Source organism: Aphelocoma coerulescens, chromosome 8, assembly GCF_041296385.1.
Source record: "Aphelocoma coerulescens isolate FSJ_1873_10779 chromosome 8, UR_Acoe_1.0, whole genome shotgun sequence".
In the NCBI taxonomy this organism is placed as follows: Eukaryota; Metazoa; Chordata; class Aves; order Passeriformes; family Corvidae; genus Aphelocoma; species Aphelocoma coerulescens.
In genome coordinates, this window is record NC_091022.1 from 14181603 (window position 1) to 14207995 (window position 26393).

Below are 26393 nucleotides of genomic sequence, written 5' to 3' on the forward strand. Positions count from 1 at the left end.
TGTCAGCCAGGGTTTAAGTGCTATATATAGTGTGTGGACAAGACTACAAACTCCGTGGATCTGTCTTTGACCAGGAGGTAGCATGGTTTTTTAAAAAATCCCAAACACCAGAACAACCCCCCACACTCCTCTTGTTTTGCAGCATACTGTCATCCGAACTGCTGACACCAGACAGCCCTTACCATTGCTTTGTATTGCAGAACACCTGGGACAGTTGCTCCAGGCCCCTCACCGCCGAAGTCATTAACTGCACCCCAGTGTAAAGGTCAGCCTTGCAGCTTTGGAAGGTCAGTCTATTTTTATTGCCTAGAAATACGTTAAAAAAAAGTGCTTCTCAATTTACAGTCACTGAGTTTGTTTTTTCTTTCTTCTTCTCAAATGTGGTATATTTTGTGGAATTGGAAGGAATCTGCAAAACAATCTAGACTTAACCATTTACTTGCAGCCATCCCAGGCATACCCTTATAAGTGTGTTTTACTGCAGGGTGTTCATCTAATTACAGTGCATTTAGGGAAAGTCCAAAGACCTTTGATATTCATGGAAACACTTCTACCCTTTTCAAACTGAAGTTTTTTTTATAATTTTGTAGCTATTTTTCCTTTATTTTCTCTTTCACCTGCTCCTCCCTCTGAAAATTTCCAGAAATCTGTTTGTTCCTCATTACAGTTAATGCTTTTTGGTATTGTTGTGAAAGGTTTTCATGTTGGTGTAAGTGAATATGTCAGCTTGTATGCCCTTGACAATATTAGGGTCCCTAGACAGAAAGGAGGAAAAAGGACCCCCTCCCTCCAGCCACATGAGTGCAGTTCCCTTAAGATTCACCTCATTGAGGCTCATTCAGATATGATTCAGATGTAACACTTACAATCTGAGTTATTTCACATGGATATCTCCTGAGTGCCCAGTAGAATTCTCCCATTGTCCTTGTCTTTTTTAGCCCCCTTATTCTTCACTCAGCTTGCTGGCCTGTGTTTGTGTACAGGACAGACTTGCACCTAGCAGAATCCTGGCTCTCTTGGCATGCTGGCTGTTTCCTCTGAATTGGATGTGTCCCAGAAAAGAAGATGATACAACACAGGAATGGGAAATACAAGAAACTTCAACAGTTATGGAAGTCATAGGAACAAAACCAATGGAGGTAATTAAAAGAGATCTGGACCATCTTCTTTTCTAGGATCCTCAGCAAGCTTCAGTAGCTTGAAGTGACTGCAGTTGATCTGCCACAGAGCCTTGCACAAGTGTCCTTTCCTCCAGGCTTGCTGTTGTCCTGTCACATACTGCAAATGGGCTGGCATTTAGAAGTCTCATGAGCTGCTTACACAGAGAACAGCTCTGACAGAGGGAGAGCAAATAATGCCTATGTAACCAAGTCCTTTGCAAAAATAGTTTTCCTGAAGTGCATGTTGAATACCTTGTGAAAAGCAAGAGAAGAACCAAAAGGGTATTATTGAAGGCTATTTCTCTCCTGCTACCAAGTTTTAAAATGTGGCTCTTTTGATTCCCTTACTCCATATGGAAACTCACCCTACCCTAATTACTAGGTTTGCACTGGCACATCTCCTGTATACTAGGCATAGAGACAGATTTTGAAATGTACCCAGGTTTATGAAAAATGATTTTTTTGGTGTCTTGGACAAAAATCATTAGGAAACCAATCCCGAGGCAGTTATTTTGACCATTTGTTTCTGTAGCTAAACCAGATGTGAAGAGTGTAAATTAAGGACTTGATTTACAACACAGCAAAAAAGTTTCCTAGCTACTGTGAAATCACTTAATAATTGAAACAATATCATTTCATTGGCCTTCAATTCCATATAAAAAAATACTGTTTCAAAGATAATGAATGTTGCAGGTCTCTTGATGAAGTGTAATCAGGAAAGAGAGCAGACCTCTAATCCTTTCTCCATTGGCATAATCTCTTATGCTGGCCCATCCCTTACAGACTTTGGGTCTCTCTTCATTTGGCACATGTAAATTGAGCAGTTTTTCTCCATATTGAAAACACACCAGCAAAACATGAATGCACAAGTGCTACCTTTGAGCATTGCACTTTTGGCTAGGACACAGCCAACACCAACTGTGCATTTGCTACTCTGGCATCTAAGGGGTGGTTTTCACAGTGCCATTTTATCTTCAGTTTGCAGTTTCTCTGTGTGTGATTATGATATACCACAGCAGGAAATGATCAATAGTTATTTCAAAATAAGAATACATACCATATCAATGTTAATTATCAGGAAATAATTTTGCAGCATTTTCAAATGTACTCAGACCAGAATTCTTCAGTCCTTTTACATACACCTTCCTAAGTGGTCCTCCTTTCTTGCCTCCTGTTTTGCAACACAGTGTTACAGAACACTTATCCTAGTAATGGTGTCAATACACTTTGGGGAGCTTTTCACTAAGTGTCACATCTTACTAATGTCATATTGCTTATGCCTGTTTTAAAGGTTATGCCTGTAAAGTGGGGGAACTTATAGTACTTACATGGTGGCACTCATTTTTTATTTTTAATAACAGAAAAATAGTTCCCAATAACAACAGTAAAAGCCAACTAGCACAGAGAGAACTTAACTGCACATCTAACTAAAATGAAAAGCAGATTCCTTTGGCCTGTGTACAGGAAATATGAGACTTTATAAAATTTAAAGTGAGTACATTTTTTCTCAATGCTCCACACTCATGCCCTGTAAATTCACAAATTAACACCGTGTTACTGTTCAAACAATAGGAAGTTTAAGAGATATTGAGTCTTCTGTCTAGCTTTTGTTTTCGAATGGGGACTTCTCAACCAGAAATGCAAACTTGAAAGAAAGCTCCTTTTCTTTAAAACCATATCTCTGCAGTTTGATTAAACTGCGGTCTTTTCTGAGTTAGATCTTTGCTATGCAGTGACTGAAAACAAGTGCTATTCTTAGACAGTTGTGTGCTCAGCAGAAATTTGTATATGTTCTTGGACATTAGAATCCAGTATTGAGTGAAAACATTAGTGAAAACATTGACCTAATCACCTATAATTTTTTTTTTTCAACAATCTCTTCTAAATGTCTAAACAGAAATAGCCTGATAGGCAGTGAATAAATGATAGGCTGGAATAAAAATGTCTATTTAAGTCAGAAATCATATGAGATGGAGAGGCTAGGACCAGTAACCTATTTAATTTGTCCTTACTGGCCTTTCCTGCAAGGCAGTGTTGATTTGACCTTTCAAAGATTAACCTGGTATCATCATGAACTTTTGGATTGCAGAAACATTTTTGGTTTGTTTTTAATTCCAGTTTGGCTATTCTTTTACTGTGTGGCCTCAAACAATCAATGCTCTAACATCCACAGAAAGTTAATTTTCAATAGAGTTTAATTTTTAATAGAAAACTGTAAAATTCAATGCAAATGTCTTTAAAGAGGTGCACATAAAATGTTGTTAAAGGTAGCTTTCCATGTAAGTGCTTAAGATACATTTGACTGTGCTTTAGCTAACAGCATCACATTAATTTGATACCAGTAATCTGCAAACGTGGTGACTTGGCAAACAAAACTAAGTATCTGAATTATATTTTTGTACCATTTAACTTAGTTAAGTGTAAATTTAATTCACATCTACTGGGCCAATTTTTGTTGTTTTGTTGTATCATACCAGTGTGCTGAACCACTACCAGCACTTTTATCTTCCTGTGAATTGTTCCATTTAACAGTAGTGAGATATGCTGAGATTTAAGATTCAGAGGATCTATTCCTAAAGGAACTGTAACAATGTCTTATCGAACAGATCTACTCTTTCAGTTTTATATTTCCTCCTCAAAAATAAATATTCAGAGTGTCTCTTGCACACTCCATCTCCTTTATGATGTTCCTTCCTGATATATCAAACTATGCTGAGAATACCATGAATATTTTCCTGGCCCATTAAAATAATAATCCTTAAATCTTATCTAGATAGCTCTTTAAGTTCAAATAGTAAACAATAGATTGTGCTTTTCTGTTCTAGAAATCTGATTTTTAGGCAAAGAAGTAATTACCTGAAGTTATCTGGAACCTAATATTGGGGACTGTAGCCCTACTCTGTAATCTTTCAGTGCAGGCAGAATTCAAGCCAGGGTAATTTAAACAGGCTAACATGGTGTAATATGTTGCAGAAGGAGAATATTTCACCAAATGTATAACGACAGCAAGCATTTGTTTTAAAAGGTATTAAACATGAGCAGCAAGAACAGGGAAGATGACACAAGAGTGGTTTGCACTAGGGTTTCCAGCTATGAAGCTGGAGTTCAGACTGGCGAATCTTTTGCTGTACAGCAATCAGAGCACCTTCTTCAACATTTACAGTTGAACCATTTCCAAATGCTGCTACCAGAAGCTAAAAGTCCTTAGTGTTTGTCCTACTGATATCATCAGGTCTTTTGGTTATCCACGAATTTAAGTTTAGGATTACTGATGAGAAGTAGTTTGCCCATAACTGGGCAGTGGTTCCTATGTGAACACCCAGGACCTAGGAATTACTGCTTTATTTTGGGACAAACTACTGCTGCTGTCCAGTTTTTTTGAGTGTCCTATCCCCGCACAAAGAACTGGCTCTCCATTTCAGCTGGAGGAATTAGTGTCTCATACAGTAGCACAGCTTGGATATTTTGCTTCTGAGAAAATTTGGAACTTCTTGGAGGTACTGGCTTCCACAGTGACTAGGTACTAACCTGACTCTGCAGGAGGCAGCTTTCCATAGTATGTCTGGACTGGGTCCCTTTACACCTTGCTTGATACTCCCCTGTGCTCAACAGTTGAGGATTGCTGCTTACAGAACTTGAAAACTGGTATGAAAGTATCTTCTCTCCCTTATTCTTCTCACAGCTCACAATGCTGGATATGTCTTCTACCAGCTGTGTTATGGTCTGACCAGTTCATTAGCTTCTGAAAGTCTCTGCAAACATTTAGGTGAGACTTGCTAAAGTAAGAGCTAAAATCCCCGCAGCCCTTCCCATGGAGCATACTCAAACTTCACCACATGGTTTCCCCACACGGGCACTGGGCATGTACTAACTAGAGTGTTGCTACAACTAACAGTGCTGTGCGTCCATCATCCCTCCAGCAGAACTGCTTGTGCTTGAGCTCAGAGCAGCTGCAAAACCCACAGACATACTGGGTCTGCACAAAGAATGCATTTGGAAGCCATGAAGGAGTTAAATTAGGAGCTGCTGAGAAAAGGTGGAGAAATGGAAATGGGTTGTCTGTGAAAGGATTTCTGAGATGAAAAAGGGTAGGAAAATTAGTTCCTAATCCAAGTGAAAGGGCAGAGGAAAAAAGCTGGGGAGGGAAGATGGAATTGAGATTGGCTGGCAAAGAAACTGGTGTGTGAGAGAGCATTGTACAAGATTCAGTTAGCTTCAATCTTAGCTTCACATTATGAATTCTGTAATCAGGTCTAAAGTGCCTTAAACTGAAGCACTTACAGGTCAATGCCTTTGCCAGAAAGCTCTTTGCTCCCTGTAAAGCAGAACAATAGAAACTTATCACATCTTGCTGATAAAATAAAATTAATAATTTAAAAAAGCATCACAGCAATGGTCAGAAAATATAGAAAACTCAATAAAGTTAATAATGCAGTACTTCTATCAGATAAAACTTGATAGTGTGCATCAGATAAAGCACATCACTCGAACTAGGTGAAATGATTTTACTGAAGTCCTTAATCAATTTATTTGTGTTGTGCACTGCATAAGTGGAGACTCTCAGAAAAGTGACAGGTTGTGTGTCATTTTATCCTAACACCTATACAGACCTGTCTCAAACTGATATCAGGGAACCAATCTTAATTATTTCCTTTCAGAGAAGCAAGGAAGTAATTAAAAAAAAATCTATTTAAGTGGATACGTATTTTGGTAGAAAGCTATGGTGGGGGTAGTTCAGCTGTGGTGTCACAGTAGAGATTAAAAAACCGAAGCAGGTTTCTGTCCAGTCGACTGGCAAACCTTATTTGACTGATTAGTTACTGCCACCAGGCGGCTTCTTACAGTCATTGACTGAAAACTGTAAAATGCGTTTTACCTCTAGGTAAACAAGTATTTTCGTATAAATACGATTCCAAGTCTGGATTTTATGTATGACATTAAAAAAAAAAATCAAAATTAATGTGATTAGTAAAGAGAAACAAGAACCAAAAAAATGCATACAGTAGAAGGAAATTTCTGAACACAAGGGGAATAGTTTAATCTAGTTTGTAAATTAACAGTAAGTTGGTAAAACAGGTAAGTATGAAACAGTGCCAGAGCTTAAGGGAAAAGAAATTATTAATTATGGAGAAAAATATCTCATCCTATATAGTGACTTTATCATCATTTATTTCCTTTTAGATGGTCAGGATTTTTTCAATGACTCAACATTCCCCTCTTTTTGGGAGGACTGTCCCCCCTGCCCCCCAATCATACAAATTGGTTTGGTAGGAAGAATTCTTCATATCTGAGATAACAATATTGTTATTAATTCCCTAATACATCTTTAACTAAGAGAGTAATGCTGAAAATTTTGAAAAATGCTGAAGGCTTGAAAAATCTTGAAATGCGTAGTCTCTTATGTGTAGTTTAGGCAAGAGAGAGGTGAGTAAATATTGGTGCCAGGACTGTTATCTTCAGAGAAAGCCTAGTATCCAGCATGCATTTAGCCAAATCCAAATGCACTTTTTCAAGCACATCAGTATTTCAAAATAGGTAACACTAGTAGCAAAAATTCTGTGATCCAAATTATCCATCATCAAAACAATCTGGTAGGGATGCAGCCTTTTTGCACTTCACTCAATTGGAACTCAAGTGATGTTTTATTGTGATAACCTTGTCAGTAGCATAGAGCCCAATGCACATATGTATGAAACTTGAGCAAGGCCTGACCTTCTAAAATGCCACCATTTTGCTGAATAGTTAGCTTAATACCTAAGAGGAAAGTTGATTAGAAGCAATCATATAGTAACATGAGTTCTCTTCAGATCTAGCTTCAATGGCTTATTGTTTTCCATATAGCTTTGGGCTTAAAAAATAGAAGAGCTATCAGTATAAACCTTGGACTGCACAGTAGTTAATTTCCAAAATTATATATATTTACTAAATAGTTTTCTCGGTTCTTAAGCAAGAGAAATTCCCCTTTATATACTTGGAATGAAGTCTCCTCTACAAAATTCCTGTTGCTTTCAAAATAACAAGCTTTCACTAACTTCCTTAAGTCCCTATAATAAACTATGCAAACAGAGTCATCAGCTTCTTTTCATGTTAGATGTGTCATTCATTTGCCACTTGACATCCTCATCCTCTGACACAGGTCAATAGTAGGTTACAGAGTTTCATCTCTCTTCAGGCTTGAAGGAATATTCAACCCCACCCCCCAGCCCTCTATGTCTCTATCTCATTTGATTAAGCTAGAACATCTGCTTTGTAATAAATACAGAGTTATTATGAACACTAACAACAGTTGCAGTACACGACAAGGAAGATGCAGCTGTGGACTTTTTTAGTTCATATAACCTAATGCATTCTATTTACTTTATACTGGATGTGACACTTAGCAAATTAGCATGCAGTACCCTTTCATAGAAACATTATCATTAAGGCTGCAGAACTATTGATTTTATTTTTTTAAGGAGACTGGTATGTTTGAAAAGAGCCCTTCCAGACAGGTTGAGGATTGCCCGTGCAGAAGTAGTATGGGTATTTGTAGTAAGTAGTTACAGAGTTGGGATGTTTTTGGCTGGTTCTCTTGGTGTTTTCCTGGTTTTCTTGCTTTAAAGCTCTTTAGCAATAGCTAACATCTTTTGAAATAAGAGAAGCTATACACTGATAAGCAAAACGGTATTCCCTCCCTTACCCCTTTGCTTTTCACAGATAAATGATTTTTTCATCTTAAACTCTGATTACCATTTCCAACAGAATTGTAACTTGCATTTTTCTCCCTCCTTGTTGGTCTCAAGGAGGAAATTACTTCCATATATACTTGTATTTATTATGTTTCAGACATATAGACCTCATTCTGTCAGTGAGCCAAGACCCTAAAATAATATCTTAAAATATTTGTATATTATTTCCACTATACTCTGTGAAAGTTATGAACCTAAATATTGTCAAGAATATTGGTCCCTCTGGTCACCAGTTTTCTTACTGTGAATGTATTTATGTTATTATTTGTCATATTAATAAGGTATCTGTATTAGAAACACACAAGCACATAAAGCATGTATGTACTTAGGCCTGCAATTTTATCAAACTCTTTCATATATGGGAGCTTTATGAATGTAGTTGTAAACAGAATTACTTTTTTTTCCCCTGGCTAGGGGGAAATAGCTATATTTAACTTTAAGCTATTGCTTATGCATTATGTTTCTTCATACACTGAGATCTCAGCTTCCCAGTGACTCCCATGAGCAAGATAATACAAGTGTAATAGTCAAATCATTTTTCTGATTAGGCAAAATAATCCCTCACTGTTTTTCATGTTAAAGGTATTTTTTAATGTTATTACAGGGTACCTCTAAGATCAATGCTGCTTTTATAGAAACTGAGAAAACAGTGAACAGTAACAGAGCATTTCCTAGTCTGCTATGTTTTAGTAGATAGTTCTTTTAAGAAAATATTACCAAATTAATAGTACTAAGATCTCTAGAACTGCTCAGAACTGCTAGTAAGCAACTGAATTACTACAGCTCTCCAGTCAAGGTGTTTTTTAACACAAACGCAATAATTCTATGCTGTGGAGGGCTAAATTCCCCTTGGATTTTTAAGTAATTGTCTTTTTGTGCCTCTTTGTGAGCAATTGAGAACTTGGATTTAAACAATACAGAAGTCGGAGAAGGCTGTGTAAGCAATTGCAGTTTCTGCCAGCAAAGCCCCAGTTACAGCCAGTACTTATTTGCTTTCTCGATAAGAAAGGCCTGATTTTGCAAGCCTGTATATGTGACCACCTTTCGGCGCACGAATAGCACCGCCAATGAGCTCTACAAGCTTCGACAAGGACAACCTCTCAGTAAAACTCTAGTTGTTAAACCAGGACGGCCATCCAGACCTCCAGTGTTGGGAGACTGCAAAGCAATTACGCGTCCTAACACCTTCCAGGGCGCGGTTCCAGGGCGCGGTTCCGGGGGTTCCCTGTGGGCAGCACCCCGGGCGGGCACACGGAGCGTTTGCAGCGCTCCGGTTCGCGGCTCCCCGGGCGCGGCTCCGCGCCCCGCCCCGCCCCGGGCCCTCCCGCGCCCCTCGGGCACCGTGTGCGGGCCGCCCCCGCAGCCAGAAAAGCGCCGCGGCCACGGGGGAGGCTCGAGCAGAGGAAGGGGCCGGCTGCTCCAGCCGCACCTTTCCCCTCGCCCTTTTCCGCTGTAGCGGTGGCGGAGAGGAGAGTGGGGCTCCCTGGAGCGAGGGCGTGCGGGGCTGAGGAGCTGCTGTAGCTCCAGAGTGCTTTGGTTAATTTCACGCCAGTGAGTGCTCAGAGTGTGGATATTTGCAAGCTTTTTTGGAAACTGTATTTGCTTAATAGAACATATACTGCAGTTACGAAGCAAAGGAAAGTCTTGTGGCGTTTTTAAAGCACCTTGTAGCTGCTGCCTCTCCTGCAAGATCTGAATTTCTTTAGAGAAAACTCCTAAACCTGCGTGCCTTAATGAATAAAGGTAAGCTTATTTTATGTAGAAGCCATGCCAACCAAGTTCCTCTGGCATCTTTTTTGCTTCTTGTTATGAGGATATTAGTTTCTTCATTGGCATGCATAGGAGATGGCCTATGATAACGGTGACAGTAAATGTGCTCATGCTGTAGTTGAATTTACTTGTTGGGATAACAAACTGTGTCTTCTTAGGTCAGTCTCCAACTTTGGGTTCTTCATATAGAGAAAAATTTGCAAGGTTGGGGCCTTAAAGATTAAATGCAGAGCAGCTGCCCATGTAAAATAATTATAGTAAACAACTGAATGGCAAAATCCTTGCCTCCTGTTCAGTCTTGGTGAGCTATATGGAAAAAAGACAAAAGTTACCATATTTTAAAGATTATTTCATCTTCTTTTAAAATAAAGTGTTGCTTTGATAGGAAGTAAATGCATAATGAGCTTTAAAATCATGCTGCAAATTTGTGTCAACTGAGATGTGGAGGAAAAAGGTATCAAAAATTGGTTGTAGATTCCCCCTGCCCTTAATTGCACCAGAAGATAATTAAATACTTACTTAGAATGAAACTCCTTGAGGTCTGGGGAAGTAAATGTCTGACAATGCCAAGGAAGCTGCAGGGTCAGTGTTTCATGATGGCTTCATGCATTTCAGCTGAAGTGTAGGAAAGCTGTGTAAAATACATGCCTGAAGTAACGATGCTCTTATAAACCTTACTATTTTTTGTGTGTGTGTTGTTCCTTTTTTCAGACAAGCTTCCTGGATACAGTAAAGGTTAATACAGTTGGATGCAAACCAAATAAAAGGGATTACAAAGTAATATAAGTTGTTTTACTACAAGCAGAGAGCCAATGGCAGTTTTACTCAGACTTTGTCACTGTAACGGGAGGACTGCCTGTAAGGTAAGTACCTACACTCAAATGGTTATAAAAATAATTTTGAAACACATAAGCCCTTGAAATTCTCTTTCCTAGAAAGAACAAGATGCTGAGGTTGTATGTTTTGTTGTCTTGTGTGCATGGGAAGTGTGTGTGTGTGTCTGTATTTTAAATGTAAGGGATTATTATGAATGTGAACACTACTTTTTTTTCTGTCCTTTCTCAATCCAGCCGATGTGCTATGACCTCCTTTAATGAAGCAGAAGAGGTCAACCCAAGCTCTTTTTATGAATTCAGAGGGAGGGTGACTCTTCAACAGCAAGACTGCTTTCCCTGTATATTTCTAAAGGAAAGTGTCATAAACCCCTTATATTAATATAGCTTATTCCCCTTCAGGTGGCTCTTTCCTCTTCTGCTTGCCGTTGTCTGATGGTGCTCAGGAGAAAATTTCTGTCTATGGTAGTTTTTGTACCTTTGAACTGACAGTATGTTTGCTTTGCCTATTATCTCGTCTCTTCTTCCTCTCTGAAGTTAGTTTTAGAGTTCACACTATGCAGCTAATGAAGTTAAACAGCTGAAGGAAGATAATTTCTGTGAAGAGGTCCTGAGTTGGAGTGTGAGCATTGTGCTCATGAGCTATTAGGCTATCAGGGCTTTCTTAGCTGTTGATACCTGCAGGGACTGTAGGAATTATTTTCAACACCAGAAGAAGTAACTTACTGCACTCTGTTTATCCAAATATTTTTCAGATTTCTTTTTTTTTAATTTTATTAATCTCTGCTTAATCTTTTTCTTCTGCCAGCTTTTGAGTCAGTTGAATCTGACAAAGAATATTTCTTGTTTCATTTTACATCCCTACCACATCCTCTTCTACTTAAAGCAGAATACTACCCTACTCTTTTCCTTGTCTCTGTGATATGCAGCCTTATCTCTTCTTGTTTTGAGAATTTCTCTGGTACATGTAATTGTACTGAGCCTTAATTTTTAGCTTTTTATAGGCTTCTTTAGCTTATGGATAAAATCATTTTGATGTAAACCTTTAAAAGTTTGGAGAAGTATTGAAACTAGAAGGAAATACTTCAACTAGCAGTTAAAGATACGATCATAATGTTATCTTGAATATTTGGGAGGAGTTGAGCGTTTGGTTTTTTATTTTCTAGTTCTTGAAACCTAACTGTTCAACACACTCTTGCCTCTGATTTTCTTCTATTTATTGTTGTAAAGTTTCTGAGGAGCCCTTACACTGAAGTACAAATATAGCATTGCCTTGGAAATTGTGGATTTTTAGCACTGAATGTATAGAACTTTGGAAGAGTTCAAGTTGATGGCTCCTATTGTGTAAGGCAAATGATGTGCCTTGTCTTCTTTTGACTGCTTTTTAAGTATCAAGAGTTCAGTCTGAAAATGCTCTGTGTTTTTCTTATCTTCATGTCCATCCGTGCTGTCAGGGAACTTCATAACCTGATACTTCTTATCAGTTGCTGCAAAACGGGCATGGCCCTTCCAGAAGGCAGACCTACTTGCCTGGTCTATGTTCCACCAGAGCTGATAATTTTCTTCTTGTGCCTAAGGATTGAAAGGAAGTTTATCTCTGTTCTCCTGGCCTTTTGGACATGGAAGCTCTTTGTTTTGTTGGCTAAGGTGTTCTGTAAACCACAATACAGCTGTAAGCTCTGCATAGCTTACAGAGTATAGAGTAGCAAAACAATTGCCACAGCTTTTATGAAAACAGTATTGTGGCAGGGCAAAACATTGTATGATGAAAGCTGAGATTAGGGGTTCATACAACTGTCTGAGGATCTGTCATCCTACTACCCCATGTCTTTCATGCATACTGTTCCCTTGACAAGAGTGTGACAATCAACCCATTGTTTGACTAATTGTCTAGAGGTCCAGTATCCAAAAGGAAGAGTTCAAAGGAGAAGTCTTGTTCTTGTCTGCAACAGACATACATATTTTTGTCTAAATCTTCATACCAAATTCACTCTTGCATGTACATAATTTTTTTCTGACATTTGGCAACTTTAGTTTCCTTGCATAAAGAAGAACTTGTTACTGGGGAATTATTTGTCATATGTGAAGAAATAGACACGGGTTGTGGAAACAAAAGGCAGTCTATAATGCTGCAAAATTTGAAGCTATGATTAATCAGTGGGCTAGAGAGTAGCTGTGTGGTTCCTCAATGCTTTCAACCTTTATATATCTGTGAAGCATGTTTTAAGATCTATCTGTCCTGTGCAGATGTTTAAGGAACTTGAATTTATTTTTTTTCTGCAGAGGGATAGGTAAAAGACATTTTAAAAATGCTGTCAAAATGCATGGAGGGAAATAATCCGCCCAGTGTATAGAGGGATCCATCAACAACCTGTAGATGGCCTGAAATATGGTATCTGAACATTCTTGCAATGTCTGGCAGTTATCAGAAGCAGAAGTTGTTCAGCAGCTGGGAATGGTGTCTTCTCGTGAATGCTTTTTTTAAACGTGGTTTTGTTTTTAGGCATTCAATTGATTTCTAAAGACGAATGGTGACCTGTAATGTAAGTATTTATTGTATCTAATTGCCTGTAAATCTTATTTTATACAGATGGAGCTGCCTGGTTTTGCTGTTGCTGTTTGGATGTATGTTTGCCTCTCTGCATCTGTGGGTGGCTATCCAAACGGAAAAGTAAGAGAAGCCTGCACTAGCATGGTACCCTGTCATGGTAGCTCTCCTCAACTGTCACCTGAGCACACCATTACAGTGAATGGGACTGAATTTAAACCAGGGGACAGCATAGAAGGTAATGTCTTTCCTCAGTTTTCTAAACTGTATTTATCTAAGCAATTGAATCTTGTATAGGTAATCCATTAAGCATCATTCAGTACTTGTAAAATGAGCATCTGGTAGTCATTGTTGAAATATTCCCTTCTTCTTCTGGAATAGAGCTAAACTTCCTTTTATTTTTCTTCTTGCTTCAGTTCATCTGTCTGGACCAGATTTTGAAGGCTTTTTCATCCAAGCCCGGGATGCAGAACACCTGGATAGCCCTGCAGTTGGCTCTTTTTTGTTAGCTGACCGGAGACATTCTCAGCTGCTGACATGTGGTCGGACCAAGGTAGAGCCCAGTGCCTTAAAATGGGGCAAGGCCTCTGAGGGGCTTGTACAGACTATGTCTGTAATAGGACAGAGCTAATCTATGTAATCGGTTCGAGTTCATTGAGTCTCCTGGGAAATTGGTCCAACTCAGAGCCCAGAGGCGGGACTCACTGCAGCTCTGGACTATTCTTATGAGCTGTTTAAACTGTCCTGGTGACAGAAGGCTGGTGGCTGCTGCAGGAAGATGCAGCATTTGTAGCATAACTTTTACTTGTACCCAATGAACATTGTGTATTCCTAATATTAAAAGGAGGAGTCTCTTCATCCTCTTATTGTCAAAAAATGGAACATTATCTTACTAAGAAAACCTCACTATTTCTGCATAAATGCTGCAGGGACCTCTATCTCATTGCTGGAGTCTTCCAGATTGAAAGTTGTTCCTTTTAGCCTTGGAGTTTGTCAGTATGTGGAAGTTGCAGTGCTACACTTCACCTGAGCTGATCATGACTGACTGGGGAAAAGGCAGTTGTGCAGTGTAACAGTGCAGTGTCTCTTCAGGATTTAGTTGCAGCCTCTGCTGTGTTTACTAACAAAATGCATATCCACTGTGTAACTCTTGATATGTGTGTGTTTCCAGAATTCAGCTGTCAGTCACACAAGTAAATCAAAGAAGAAAGACATAAAAGTTTATTGGATTGCTCCTGGAGATGCTCCAAAACATGTACAGTTTCTGTAAGTAAACCTAGTATCAATTCTAGTTTATTAAAATGCAGACAAGGTAAGCCTGTACCATTGTCTTTGTCAAATACTGTCCAGCACTGAAAAGTCCTTGGGTCCAATGGCCTGAAAAGTCAACACCCCTTGCTTGCTGCAGAGTCTGCATTAATGTAGACCCTTGTTTTTAGGGAGAGCTTGAAGGCGATGGTTTTTCTTTACTATTTTTCTTTTTCTTTCAGGGAGAATATAAGGGGATTTGGAGACTGAAGTTTCTTTACTCTTTAAGAGTAAAGAGGTTTCTTTTACTCTTTAAGAAGTTAACTTCTCACTTGTCATACCTGTAGTATACAGTATTAAGAATATTTTTCTTTGCTTATATTTAACCAAATGATATGTATACCCTCCTGTTACACTACTAGCTTTTTGTGAACTACAGGATAAAAGCAGTGCAACTCTTCTCTGAAGTTCAAATCTATGCCATATACACGAATATTTCTTATCCACTGCAGCATGTGGTATTATGTTTTAAAATTCTTTTTCTACTGAGATGTAAAGTATTTTCCTACTTCAATCCCTAAAATGTAGATGTCTCCATAATGACGAGGGTTTTACAAATAGTTTGTGTGAGCTATAGAATTTTTTCCTTTTTTTTCCTTTTTAAAGTAGTGGTCAATTATAAATGTATACAGTAATGACTCTGTATATGTTGTGTTTTTTAAGAGCCACAGTTGTGAAGAAATACAGGATTTTCTGGGTAAAGATTCCAGGTCCCATTGTTTCTCAGACTGATGTGCTGTCCCCAACACCACCTTTGCATGCAACATCAGAGGCTATGTCAACTTCATATCCAGTTTCCTACATATCAAAGCCAGTAAGTAATGATAAACCTAAATCAGGCTATCTTTAATGCTTGTGATGGATGGAATTTAATGAGATGACATTGCTACAGCCTATTAACAGGAAAGGAGAGATGATGGATGAGTAACTGATATCTAAGACTGAGAACATGGCAGCTGCCCTCCTGTTTTAGTTGAGTTGCCTGAACTTCTCAGGGTTAAATGTTCTCATGCTGCACATATGTCAGAAGATTAACAGAACATTTAGAAATTAATGACCAGAAGATATTATGCATACTTGTCATGAGAGGTGGGAAAAGACTTACTCTGGTCTTGGCTAATAACTTCCTATTTAGGAACTGCAGGCTCAGGAGCTTTCTTCGAGTTCATCTGTGTTACTGACTTCTGAGTTTTGAATGGATTGACCAAGCGTTGCTATTTGATCCAGGATAACTGTGACTTATAATCAATTTTCTCAATGTGTATCAGTGAAGTTTCTACTTTAAAAAGTAAACACAGAGCTGGAGCACCCTTCTTTTCTTCCTCAACTTACAGCTGATATTATTAAATTATTATATATATTATTATTATATAATAAAATATTATTAAATATTAAACCGAAGGAAGTTTTTTCTGAAGTACTTACTGACTTTTCAAATTTATTCTATTGTAATGTCTTTAAAATGAAAATTCAACTCAAATATAGCTTGGAATTCATCACCATTTTACTTAGTAGTCCTAGGGTAATTGTAGACATGGTTTAAGAGATTGGTGTGTAGACATAGATGGCATTGTTGTTCCTTGTATGCTTTTTTCTACCATGGGTGGAAAGGGAGGGAGAATAGAAACTCTCGTTGCTCACAATTTGTTTCTTTGCTTGTCTAGTTTAGTGCATCAGGTTGTGGAAGTATAAAGTTCTGCATTAGGAACCCTTCAAATTGTGATCCTGGAAGTGCTTCCTGTTTTTTTCTCTCCTTCCGACAAGAGGAGAGTTCAGTTTTTATTGAAATGAGTGGTCCAGGTGAAGGATATTTAGCATTTGCATTGTCCCATGACCAGTGGATGGTGAGTGTTCTATTTTGTTTTCTGTAGTTGCTCTTGTGATGTTAGTAAAGTTTGAATGGAAATGCATATGGAAAATGGAAATACTGTCAGATGTCACACAAAGCGTGACTCTCCCATAGTGCTAAAACACAAGTTGTTCCTTATAGGTGGATATTCACTTTTAGCTCAGGACTGAATAATTGCAGTAGAATTTCCCTATGGATCTCTCTTATGGTAGAATTCAGCCTGTCTGACTGAAATTCCTGGTTAGATCAATCTTTATTTATCCATCCAAAAAAATCTTACCTCTCAGAAGCTGAGTTGTTATTCTGAAAACCATTTGCATTTGATCCTGGAATGTTACTCCGATACAAACAGTCTTAAAAATGTTTACAGATACTTCTTTCTAACTTATGTTAAAGCAAAGGGATGATGCTGTTGACAAATTCATAATCCATATGCTACTTGTTGCACAAAGGAAATGCTGTTTATATTCATATCCCTAGTGCAGGAATGCTTGGTTCTTAACAACACTTTTTTTACAGCTGTGGAGGAAAAAAATCGTGTAACTGAAGTGGATTTTTAAAGAGCTTCAACGTCTTCTCTGTCTTGTCTAGTTAATTTATTAAAATTCTAAATAATTAAAGGAACTTCTGATAATGTGGTTGTTACTCTGGAGGGGAGTGTGAATCATAATGCGTGTTTCTGTGTGTCATCTCTTTGACTTAATGTGGTTTCTCAGTAATAATGCTGATGTGTTTGAAAGATGGGAAATAACAGCTTGATAACTACAGAAACCTCTCAGGTCTTGCTGCCTATATTAAATCAAAGACCATTTGGAGACTGCCAGTGGTGTTTTTTTATTGAGCTATAGATGTTTTTCTTTTCAACTCTGCAGGGTGGTGATGATGCATATCTGTGTGTTAATGAGGATCACCGCATTCACGTAAGCACTGCCCATCTGAAGGAGCGAAGTTATCCTCTCTTGGATTTAGAGGTATGTTTGAAAACAGCTCAGACGCTTTCACAGATGGAGCTTTGAAGCAAGATCTGCTGCTGTTTTGTGCTTTTATTTTGCACAGCAGGTGTAAATACTAAGGTGGATCCATAATTCTCGAAGGTGAGATTGGTTGGGCTCTTACTTCCTAGTAAATGTTAACTTTGGAAGTCTAAATTTCATATGTAAAGATAGTCACATGGTGGGAGCTTATTCCATTTAGAAACTTTGTGCCCATTATTAGTCTGTCCCTTTGTTAGAACTGCAGTTGTAACTGATATATCCTGGGTTAAAGATTGTTTAATCTTTTGAGCTGTAAAAATTAGTGATAATAAGTTCAACCTGTATGTTGCTATGTTGACTTACAGACATGCCTCTTGTATACCAATTTAGAACGGATCCCCCTTCCCTGGATTATTCACATTCTTTCTTTGTACATCAATGACACTCTTGTCTTTTGCAGGCTTACTTTTAAGCCAATTACTGTGGCAATCTGAAAACACTGGGTGTTAAATGTCTCCTGTTTTACAGAATGCCCTTGAAGATGTGTCATGGAGGCTTGCGGATGGTGTTCTTCAATGTTCTTTCAGAAGGCGTATTCGTCTCCCTGCTTATAAAGGGAGATTTAATCTGGATACCAGTTACTACATCTTTCTGGCAGATGGGGAAGCTAGTGAAGGTAAGCTTGACTTATGTATGGTTGCTTTTCTTACAACAGCTCTAAATGAGTTGCTAACCCTTCTGTAAGACGTGGCTTAGCTGAGAATTGGTGTCTGAACTAAGGTTTCCAAGTTTGAGGCCTTTAATTCAGTCACCTTACTGCTTCTCTGGATCATGGGTTTGCTTGGGGAAGTTATTGCAAATTTACTCATATGTGTTGTGTGCTCACTTGATGAGAGGAACTGATACCTTCTTGAGAACTGGCTACATCTTTTAAATGGAGACTAACATCAAAGGGACTTATTCTTCATGTCTTGTGCATGTAGTGGAGTATGGTATTTCCCATAGCTGAATGAGTTGGGTTTTGTGCATTAAGTGTGCAGGATAGCTTAGATGATGTTAGGTTCTTTCCACTATATGTGTTAGCTTGTATGATTATGCTCAGCTGTCACAACAGGGCTTGCATTCATGAATGGGCACACTTACAAGTGCAGTGGCTTTCATAAGCAGGAAATAAAACAGTTTGTGTCTCTGCTCAGGTGGACTAATACACAAACATCGTCGTCAGCCCCTGGTCACCGATGGACTGTACAACGTCACAGGTCTTCCTCAGGATATCGGAGGTTCCCGGTCCCCACGACTTATCAAGGCTCATGGTAAGCTGCAGTTCCTAGTTTTGTGTCCCAGTTCTAGACTTGCTGAGACTGCAGAGTTATTGCAGAATAGGTATTCCCTCTTGACTGTCTGGCATTCACGTTGTGTATTCTGTTGGCTAGCAAGATCTGATACTCTGGTGGCAGAGGGAAGCTACTAATAATTTTTCATTTTGAGAACAGTGTTGTAAGATTCTTTTTGCCCAGGACAATGAACCTGCACTTGCCTTTTCCCTTAAATTTATAATTATGACTCGTTTATCTCTATCTCTTTCTATTTCAAGTTGTTCTAGTTGCATTTTTGGTTTAGTTCTATTTAAAATGAGAAACCACTCAACTGGCAGTCTGGAGACACTGAAGTTAATGGTTATTTTTTCTCCCACACTACTGGACTTTAATGCAGGTCCATGACAGAACTGTCACTCATTCTTTGTCACACAGATTGTAGCAATGTCATCTTTCATCCTTTGATGTCGGAGTTGGTGATAGAATGATGGCTTCTCTCACCAGTATGTACAAAGTGTATTAGCATGTATGAAATGTGCAGTAGGCAGAGCTGCTCTGTTGTGCTGTGTGGGCAAAGTATGTTTATCTTTTTTGTGGGTGTTTCTGTCCCCTAGCAAGATAAAGGTGTAAAGCTGTAGCCTGAACCAGGTGATAGGTTTTTAATCATAGGTAAATTCTGACCATGTGCATATGGACTAAACTGTTATATAGTTTTTGAAGTTGTATTCATGTGCACTTAAGTTACCTATTATTTACCTTGTTGCACTTCTTATGTATTTATTTTTTCTATTTTCAGGAGCACTGATGTTTGTTGCTTGGATTACCACAGTTAGTATTGGTGTTATTGTTGCACGATTCTTCAAACCTGTCTGGTCTCATTCATTCCTATTTGGAAAGGAATTGTGGTTTCAGGTGGGCAAAATCTCCACTTATCTCCAGCTGTATTTTCTATCATTATTGCAAGCAGAATTATAAACCTACTAGATTGAAGAAATAGACTAAACATGGTATGATTTACATCTTACCATGTAATCTTATAAAATTGGAACAATTAAAAATCAGAAGTTCACCTACTTTACTAGTAAAAGTAAAGTCTAAAGTGGGCACTATTACAGCTGGTGGTGGGGTCCGTGGCTCTGACCCAGGAAGAGGTGACCGGTCCGGAGAGATGGTCCCGAAAGGAATCGCCTTCCTGAGGCCCAGTGTCTTCCCTCAGCTGCTGGCAGAGGGGCCCTTGCAGAGGCTATCAGCTCTTTAGTGATTATCAGCTCGTGATTCCAGCTCAGCTCTGCAGGGCAGCCTCCAGGCCAAACCAGACCAGAGAGAGACGAGAAGGCCCGTGTGGCTGGTTCCGCACAGAGGTAGCTTTATTGTTGGTCCCCTCCGGCGAAGGGGAAAGCCAGGGACGAGCTCTCTCCCCCACAGAGCCAGGGGGCTCCCTTTTATAAGGATACAGGGGATCAGCAGGGGACCAATGGGTTACAGAGGGTCTGGGACAGACCAGTGGGTTACAGAAAGATCTGCATAGTGTCTCTCAAAGGATTGTGGGTCCACTTTTCCTCGCCATGACCCAAGAAGTGGCTGCCCCTTCAGGGAGTCCTGCTGGGCAATTGCGAAATCTCTTGTCTCAGTAGAGATCCCTCCAGGGCAAGGGCTGGGCATATCCCACAAGCACTAAGTATATCTTTTAACTGGAGGTCTGTTTAATGTCTTTTAATGATGTATTAAGAAAGCTGTAGAGTTTCTAAAAGCAAACTTACCTTTTCTAGGTGCATCGTATGCTTATGCTGACCACAGTCATGCTTACAAGCATTTCTTTTGTGTTGCCTTTTGTATACCGAGGGGGTTGGAGCCAAGTAAGTGTGTACTTTTTGTCTTCTTTGTTAACTCAAAGGTAAAGGTGGGACTAAATGAGTGAGGAGGTCCACGGACAACTAACATGTTACAACTATTTGTAAGCAAATTTCTGTGAAAGCTGTTCTTAACTAGGCTGATTTCAAATCCTACCAACACAGAAGAGGAATGTTGTCTCTTTTAAACTACAGCTGAAAAATTTAAGTGTTTTCCTTCCTTCCTCTTTCCCCCAGATAAATTCCTTAATCACAGTTTCTTTATGTACGGTTTTGGTCTTACTGTTTCTTTAGAGAATATGAAGGGGACAGTAAGGATGTAATGGCTGACATTAGCATGGTAAACGTGCTGGAATAAGTTTTTGTGAACTCAGATGTGACTGCATCCAGTGATAAGCTTAGTCTGGAGCAGTAACTAGATAGAGATTGTATACATATTGCTGTCACCTGTACTCTGATGCAAGGTGACATAAAAAATTGGAAAGTCTAGAGACTATCTGAATTCAAGGTGGGAGAATAGAGTTACAGGTGTGAACTAGGGAAATCAAATAAAATGTTTTCGGGTGAGAGAGAAGACCAGTGCTGGGATGAGTTATAAAGTAGGCCTATCCTGAAGACACAGGATTGAGGCTGGAGAGCTTGGACTATGGCTTCTGTAGTCATATTAGTCTGCTCTTCAGCTGGTAGAATTTCTCAATACAGGAAAAAGGTGGGACAAACCTTGAGCAGACATACCAGTGTGTCTGCTACCAAGGCAAACAATCTCCATCTGGCTGCAGGGCAGCTTATTGTGTCCTGTTGCCTCTGCTGGTGCTGCTCCACTGTAACTTACTAATATAATAATACATAAAATTTGCAACTTTTTGGTATCTTTTCTCCGTGTTTATATAGATATTATATTAAAGAAAAATGTCCTCTGTTTAGCAAGCAGGTTTTCATCCTTATCTTGGCTGTGCTGTGATGGCCTTGGCAATCTTTCAACCGCTTATGGCAGGTTTCAGACCATCTCGTCACGCGCCAAGGTACAACTGACTGATCGAGTTACAGCCACGGGAATTACATGTGACTGTTACTTTAAAAGTTCTTTTTACAATGGAAAGTTTTTACAACTTGAAAGTAAGCAAAAATACTCTTTGACTTCTGCCCCCTTCCCCCAGCTATGTAATCAATAAAATGTGTTTCATTGTTTTGTAGGAGGCAATTGTTTAACTGGTTTCACTGGAGTACTGGTACAACAGCTAGAATATTAGCTGGTGAGTAGGAGTAATAATTGTAACTCTCATTTAACTGATTTAAAGGAGCTTTGTCCTTTGTCTGGGCTGTTGTTCATCTAAAACATCTATGGATATCCAGTCCAGGCATGTCTGAAGGTCCTTTTCCTTGTTGGCCATCTTTTGTGTGAGTTTTAAGGGGCAATTGGATGCAACTTAGAGAAAAAGTAACTTTAAAACCGAAGGAATTACTGATAAATCTGAAATAACTCTGTAATGAGGACCTGTTCTTATCTTCAGAATTTTTTTTTTGTCCTGGAAGATACGAGAATAGTGTTCTTACAGTAGCATAGTTCAATGTTATTTAATGGGAGACAGGAATTTCACTTATAGACCCAGAAGCTGGGTTTAATTCTATTAATAGAGGCAAGCTTCCAAAGGAACCTTAAGCACTAATACTGTGGTGACTGGTCTTGTTGGTAGTCACAAATGCTAGTGTTTATGTGGCTGGAATGTGATAGGGCAATAAGCAGGTTGAAAAAAACATCTTGGCCTTTTCCTTTTCTTCCTGTCTCGGCCCTCACACTACAGAACAACCCCCTATCGCCCCCCCGAAAACCCTCAACAACTTTCTGCTGTATGAACTCCTTTAACCTCATTCCTCAAGCAGTTTTAGTTAATACATGTGAAATCTATTTACAAAAGCTTTGAGAGCATTTTTAAAGTATACTGGCACAACATTCTTACTGGTTTTTTATCTTGTTTTTACTGACTAGTGGTAACCATGTTCTTGGGAATGGATCTGCCAGCACTTGACCTGCCAGACCCATGGGACACCTATACAATGATTGGCTTTGTGGCTTGGCATGTTGGTACTGATGTTCTTCTGGAAATACACAGCTACTGTCTCGTTCGTAAAGGTACAAACCCACCAAAACTCCCATTGTTGCCTTGCTTGCTGAGCATAAAACCTTCAGAATTTCAGGAGATGTTGTTTGGCCTCTAACTTGGAAGCTGAAAGGGAGTAACTCTTGAGTAGTAGTGTACTATCTTCTATAGACAAATTAATATGGAAGTAAACCAGTTTTCAAGACAAAAGTGTTCTAGAAAAGTGGGGTTTGTGCCATTTAAAATAGTAGCTTCTCATTTCTCAAACCATAGTTCATGGGGGACTGAAATGTGCAGACTGAAATGTGTAAGTATTTTCTGAGAATCTCTTATTTTTGGCCATAATTTTGATCCCAGTTGGGTATGTTAAGTCCAGGTTAACTCATGCAGATGTAATCTGCATTTAATTGTTGTCAAATTGCTGTTATTTCAGGGGCAAGCTTGAATGCTTGCCATTTTGACTGACCAAGGGACAGAATGTGAAATCCTGACTCCAATATGTCTAGTGAAGAGATGGGTAGTAACTTCATTGGAAATTGTTAGCTCCAGTGGCTGGTGTCATAGGGAGGAGGTGACTGTGCACATGTGAATGACCTGTGTCTAAGGCTGAGATGAGGCATCTGCAGAATTGAAGAGTGGTTAATTAAGAGTCTGTGTAAGATGGCATGTGAAGGAGTGATTATAAAGGATGTGAATTTAAATTTAACTGCAGTAATTACTTCCGAGAAATAGGGGAATTACCCTGAAGTTTTTGGACAATGAGTGTTCTTATGTTAGCTAATGAAAATAATACTTAATTAAATCCAGTTATGTTAAAATGTAAAAGGAAAAGGTGTTAGCTCAAAACTCAATGTTTTGATTATTCAATCTAGCAAAAGAGACAATTTTTTTTCTGACTTCAATGTCCAGAATTTACTTTTTGTAGGTCAGCTCCAGAATAATTTTTCATTTGTGCTGTGAGTGTGATAGTAACAGGTCATGAAATGTCAGATGAGGCTTCCAAGTCCTTTTCAGGTTTGATGCTGTGTGAGACTTAGTCACAGGATCAAGACTTCTGCAGTATGAAAATGAAACCCCCCTTCCTCTTAAGGGCAGACTTGACTTCTGTTTTTCTTCCCACGAACAGTTGAAGTGATAGAGGATGACAGAGTACAGATACTGCAGTCACTCACATCTGCAGAAGCAGAGGTGAGTCACAATTTGGTAACTAACTGCTGTGAAATCAGATGATTCTTTGTTTAAATCAATAAAAAGACTGACTGATGACTTTTCTTTCTCTTTTCTTGCAGGGTTGTCTGTTTAAACAGATTGTGTTAACCATCTATGTCTGTGGAAATATAGTATTCCTTGTTGCCTTCCTGATAGCAATCAACCAAGTATGAAATAAGTATTTGAGAATTTTGTGATGAAATACTGTGCAGTTGAAAAATCTACAAGGAATACTTTTTATTACAACTTTTTTCTCAACGTGTCCCTGAAGATGTAATTGAAGAATAACAGCACGTGCATGTCACAGTCAGTGTTAGGGAGATCTGGAATTCAAATCTAGAGAGGAATCCTGTGGTCCTACAAAAGCTGTCTTCTGATGGGACTTTTAATGGGAACCTTTGCCTGAGTAAGGAATGAAATCTCTGGTTTTTTTAAGCACACTAGTTAATTTGATTGAAGCTTATGGGTTAAAAGAAGACTGAGAAGGTGTGTTGCAAATGTTATTTTGGTAGACAGTTACCTAAACCTTTTGTGAGTATTATTGGGGGAACTGGTAAGATATGACTGATCTGGATCAATCCATCCACTTTACTGTGTTCTAATGATATGTGATAGGCCTACTTCCTGCTCTTGATAGTTTTGTGCATAAAGAAACACCCAACCAGACAAACCACAAAACTTAGTGAAAAATTGTCACAAATGCAGGTTGATGCATGAGCTAAATAGATAAAAGTAAAATGCCAAAACCACTGTCTGCTCTAAGAGCAGTGTACTTACACAGCAAGTATAGGAGTTTAGGAACTTCAGTCCTTTAGTAAAACCGCCATTTGCCTCACTCAAAATACTGCTCTGTCTCATCCCTCTTGGTGCTTCTAAACCACGAAGAGAAAATGTGTTTTCAATATCAATGCATTAAAACCTATTGTAACTTATGCAAAACTTAAATCAGGAAGAACCTTTCTCTTTTTATGGATTTCTGTTTTACTGTCTTTGGTTGCTTGTGGCTTCTGAATTACTTGACTGTTGGAATAAGATGAATTTATGCCAATTGATGCTTTAATGGAAGTGAAAATACTTGCTCTGGAATGTTGCAGTTGTATTTGTGCTATTGAGCAAAATGTAAATTGGGAGCTAGGTTGACTTCATAAAAAGCAGCTTCTGTTAGTGTTAAGTGAGAGCCCTTTGAACTGGCATATCTAGAAGACAGAACTATAAGAATTCTGTTAACAATTCTGTTCTGAAAGAATACTGGAGGGCAGTCTTTTAGTCAACAAAAGATTTCTCCAAATATATGAACCAGGTACAGAGACTGGAAAGGCACTGTATTGCTTAACTTTTTTGGTTCATGGTTTGCCTGGGTATGGAAGGATGCTCTTGAAGTGGCATTTTGGAAATGAAACCTTAATATGCTGTGCAGTCACGGTGCTTTGCAGTTGTGTTTTATGGCTCTGAACAGCTTGCTCCCACACATCTTCATTTTTCTTACTGAAAAGTATCGATTTTTAGTTGTAACAATTCAACATATATTTTTAGGCTAGGACTACGAAGCTAGCTGGGAATTAAGGTGTTGGGAGTATTGGATAGAATAGTAAGTAGTGAGGCCTGACTTGGTACAGACTTTTACAGCAACATCTCTACAAGTATGTCTAGCTCTAAAATACTTGTAGGTGTGGGTCAGGTGGTGGTTCTCTGCAGTTACTAAAGCTGTCTGGTTCTGTGTCTTCCTCCACCTTCCCAAGTCCATAGTGCCTGTTGCATGGACAGGTAATATTCAGGAAGCTACACGTTTGTTTGTAGTCAGTGATCTTTTTGGCTGCTCAGGTATCTGATTTAGCCATAAGGGTGCTTATGGAGCTGGGATTAATCCCTTTGTCAGCAGCAGCTGACTGCAAGTGAGCCTAAGTTGAATCATCCCCCTTAAAAAAGTCATGTGCAGATTGGGAAAGGGGACTATGAAGAAGTGAGTCACGACCCAGGCTGAAGGGCAAGAAGCATGGAGCCAATTGTGGGTGTGGGTGGTTTTTTGAGAACTCTGATCTCAAAAGCCTGGGAATCTCAGGCTCATCTACTGCTAAAGTTTTGTGGGACTCTTTTGTCTGCTGTGAGTTTATAGAAGAAAAATCACTCAACCTAGGCATGATTGATGGCTTTTTAAATTAAGGTTAATGCTGGATTCTTTCTGTAATACAATAGCTGTACTGAGGGTTTTTTCATTTATATGTGACAATGAACATGGGTTTTAAAAGATGAATGTAAATATCTCAATAAAAGTTCTTGTCCCTTTTAGTAATGTGAAAATGCTGTCAAATGAAAACTAGAAAAGTCTTGCCTAGGAGCAAAATGGATTGTCTGTTTTTTTGTAGATGTTGTTTTATAAATTAAAGCTATCTAAATCCTTCCTGTAGAAACTATTGTTGAAATTGAATGTTAAAATAGTTACACATTTTAATGGAGTTTCTTTTCCTCAAGAAGAAAAAAAAATTCCTTGTTCCACGTGTAATGCAACTTTAAAATTGGCAAAATTGTCAGTTGTTCTGGATAACTTCTTTCTTCCCAGTGCTTGCAATATTGTCTAGTTTCTTACGGGAGCCCTTATGTGCAGTATTGTAACATAATTGATTGAAAGACTGGCTAATTTTACATCCTTTCTGTTCACACCACCACCCCTGCCCTTTTCCTGCATGATTAATAAGAGGAAGTAATGTGGCATTGCATTCTAGTGTCTTCCAAGGTTTTTGGTATACCCCTT

The 26393-nt window shown here is 38.8% G+C and overlaps 1 protein-coding gene across 2 annotated transcripts; it reads left to right on the plus strand.

Moving 5' to 3' along the window:
• On the plus strand, positions 1-26052 carry FRRS1 (ferric chelate reductase 1). 2 transcript variants are annotated; one of them, XM_069022608.1, is made up of 19 exons: positions 1-77; positions 201-287; positions 984-1139; positions 10370-10521; positions 13082-13277; positions 13456-13592; positions 14211-14305; positions 15011-15161; positions 16012-16191; positions 17069-17167; positions 17699-17846; positions 18367-18483; positions 19283-19398; positions 20256-20342; positions 21261-21358; positions 21531-21589; positions 22324-22467; positions 23562-23623; positions 23725-26052. In XM_069022608.1, exons 4-19 carry the CDS (start codon positions 10471-10473, stop codon positions 23815-23817), a joined length of 1833 nt encoding a protein of 610 aa, XP_068878709.1. In that variant the 5' UTR covers positions 1-77; positions 201-287; positions 984-1139; positions 10370-10470; the 3' UTR covers positions 23818-26052. The 2 variants fall into 2 exon arrangements, with proteins under 2 accessions (XP_068878709.1, XP_068878707.1); XM_069022606.1 differs by lacking the exons at positions 1-77; positions 201-287; positions 984-1139 and adding an exon at positions 9218-9631.
• The last annotated feature ends 341 nt before the right edge of the window (positions 26053-26393 follow it).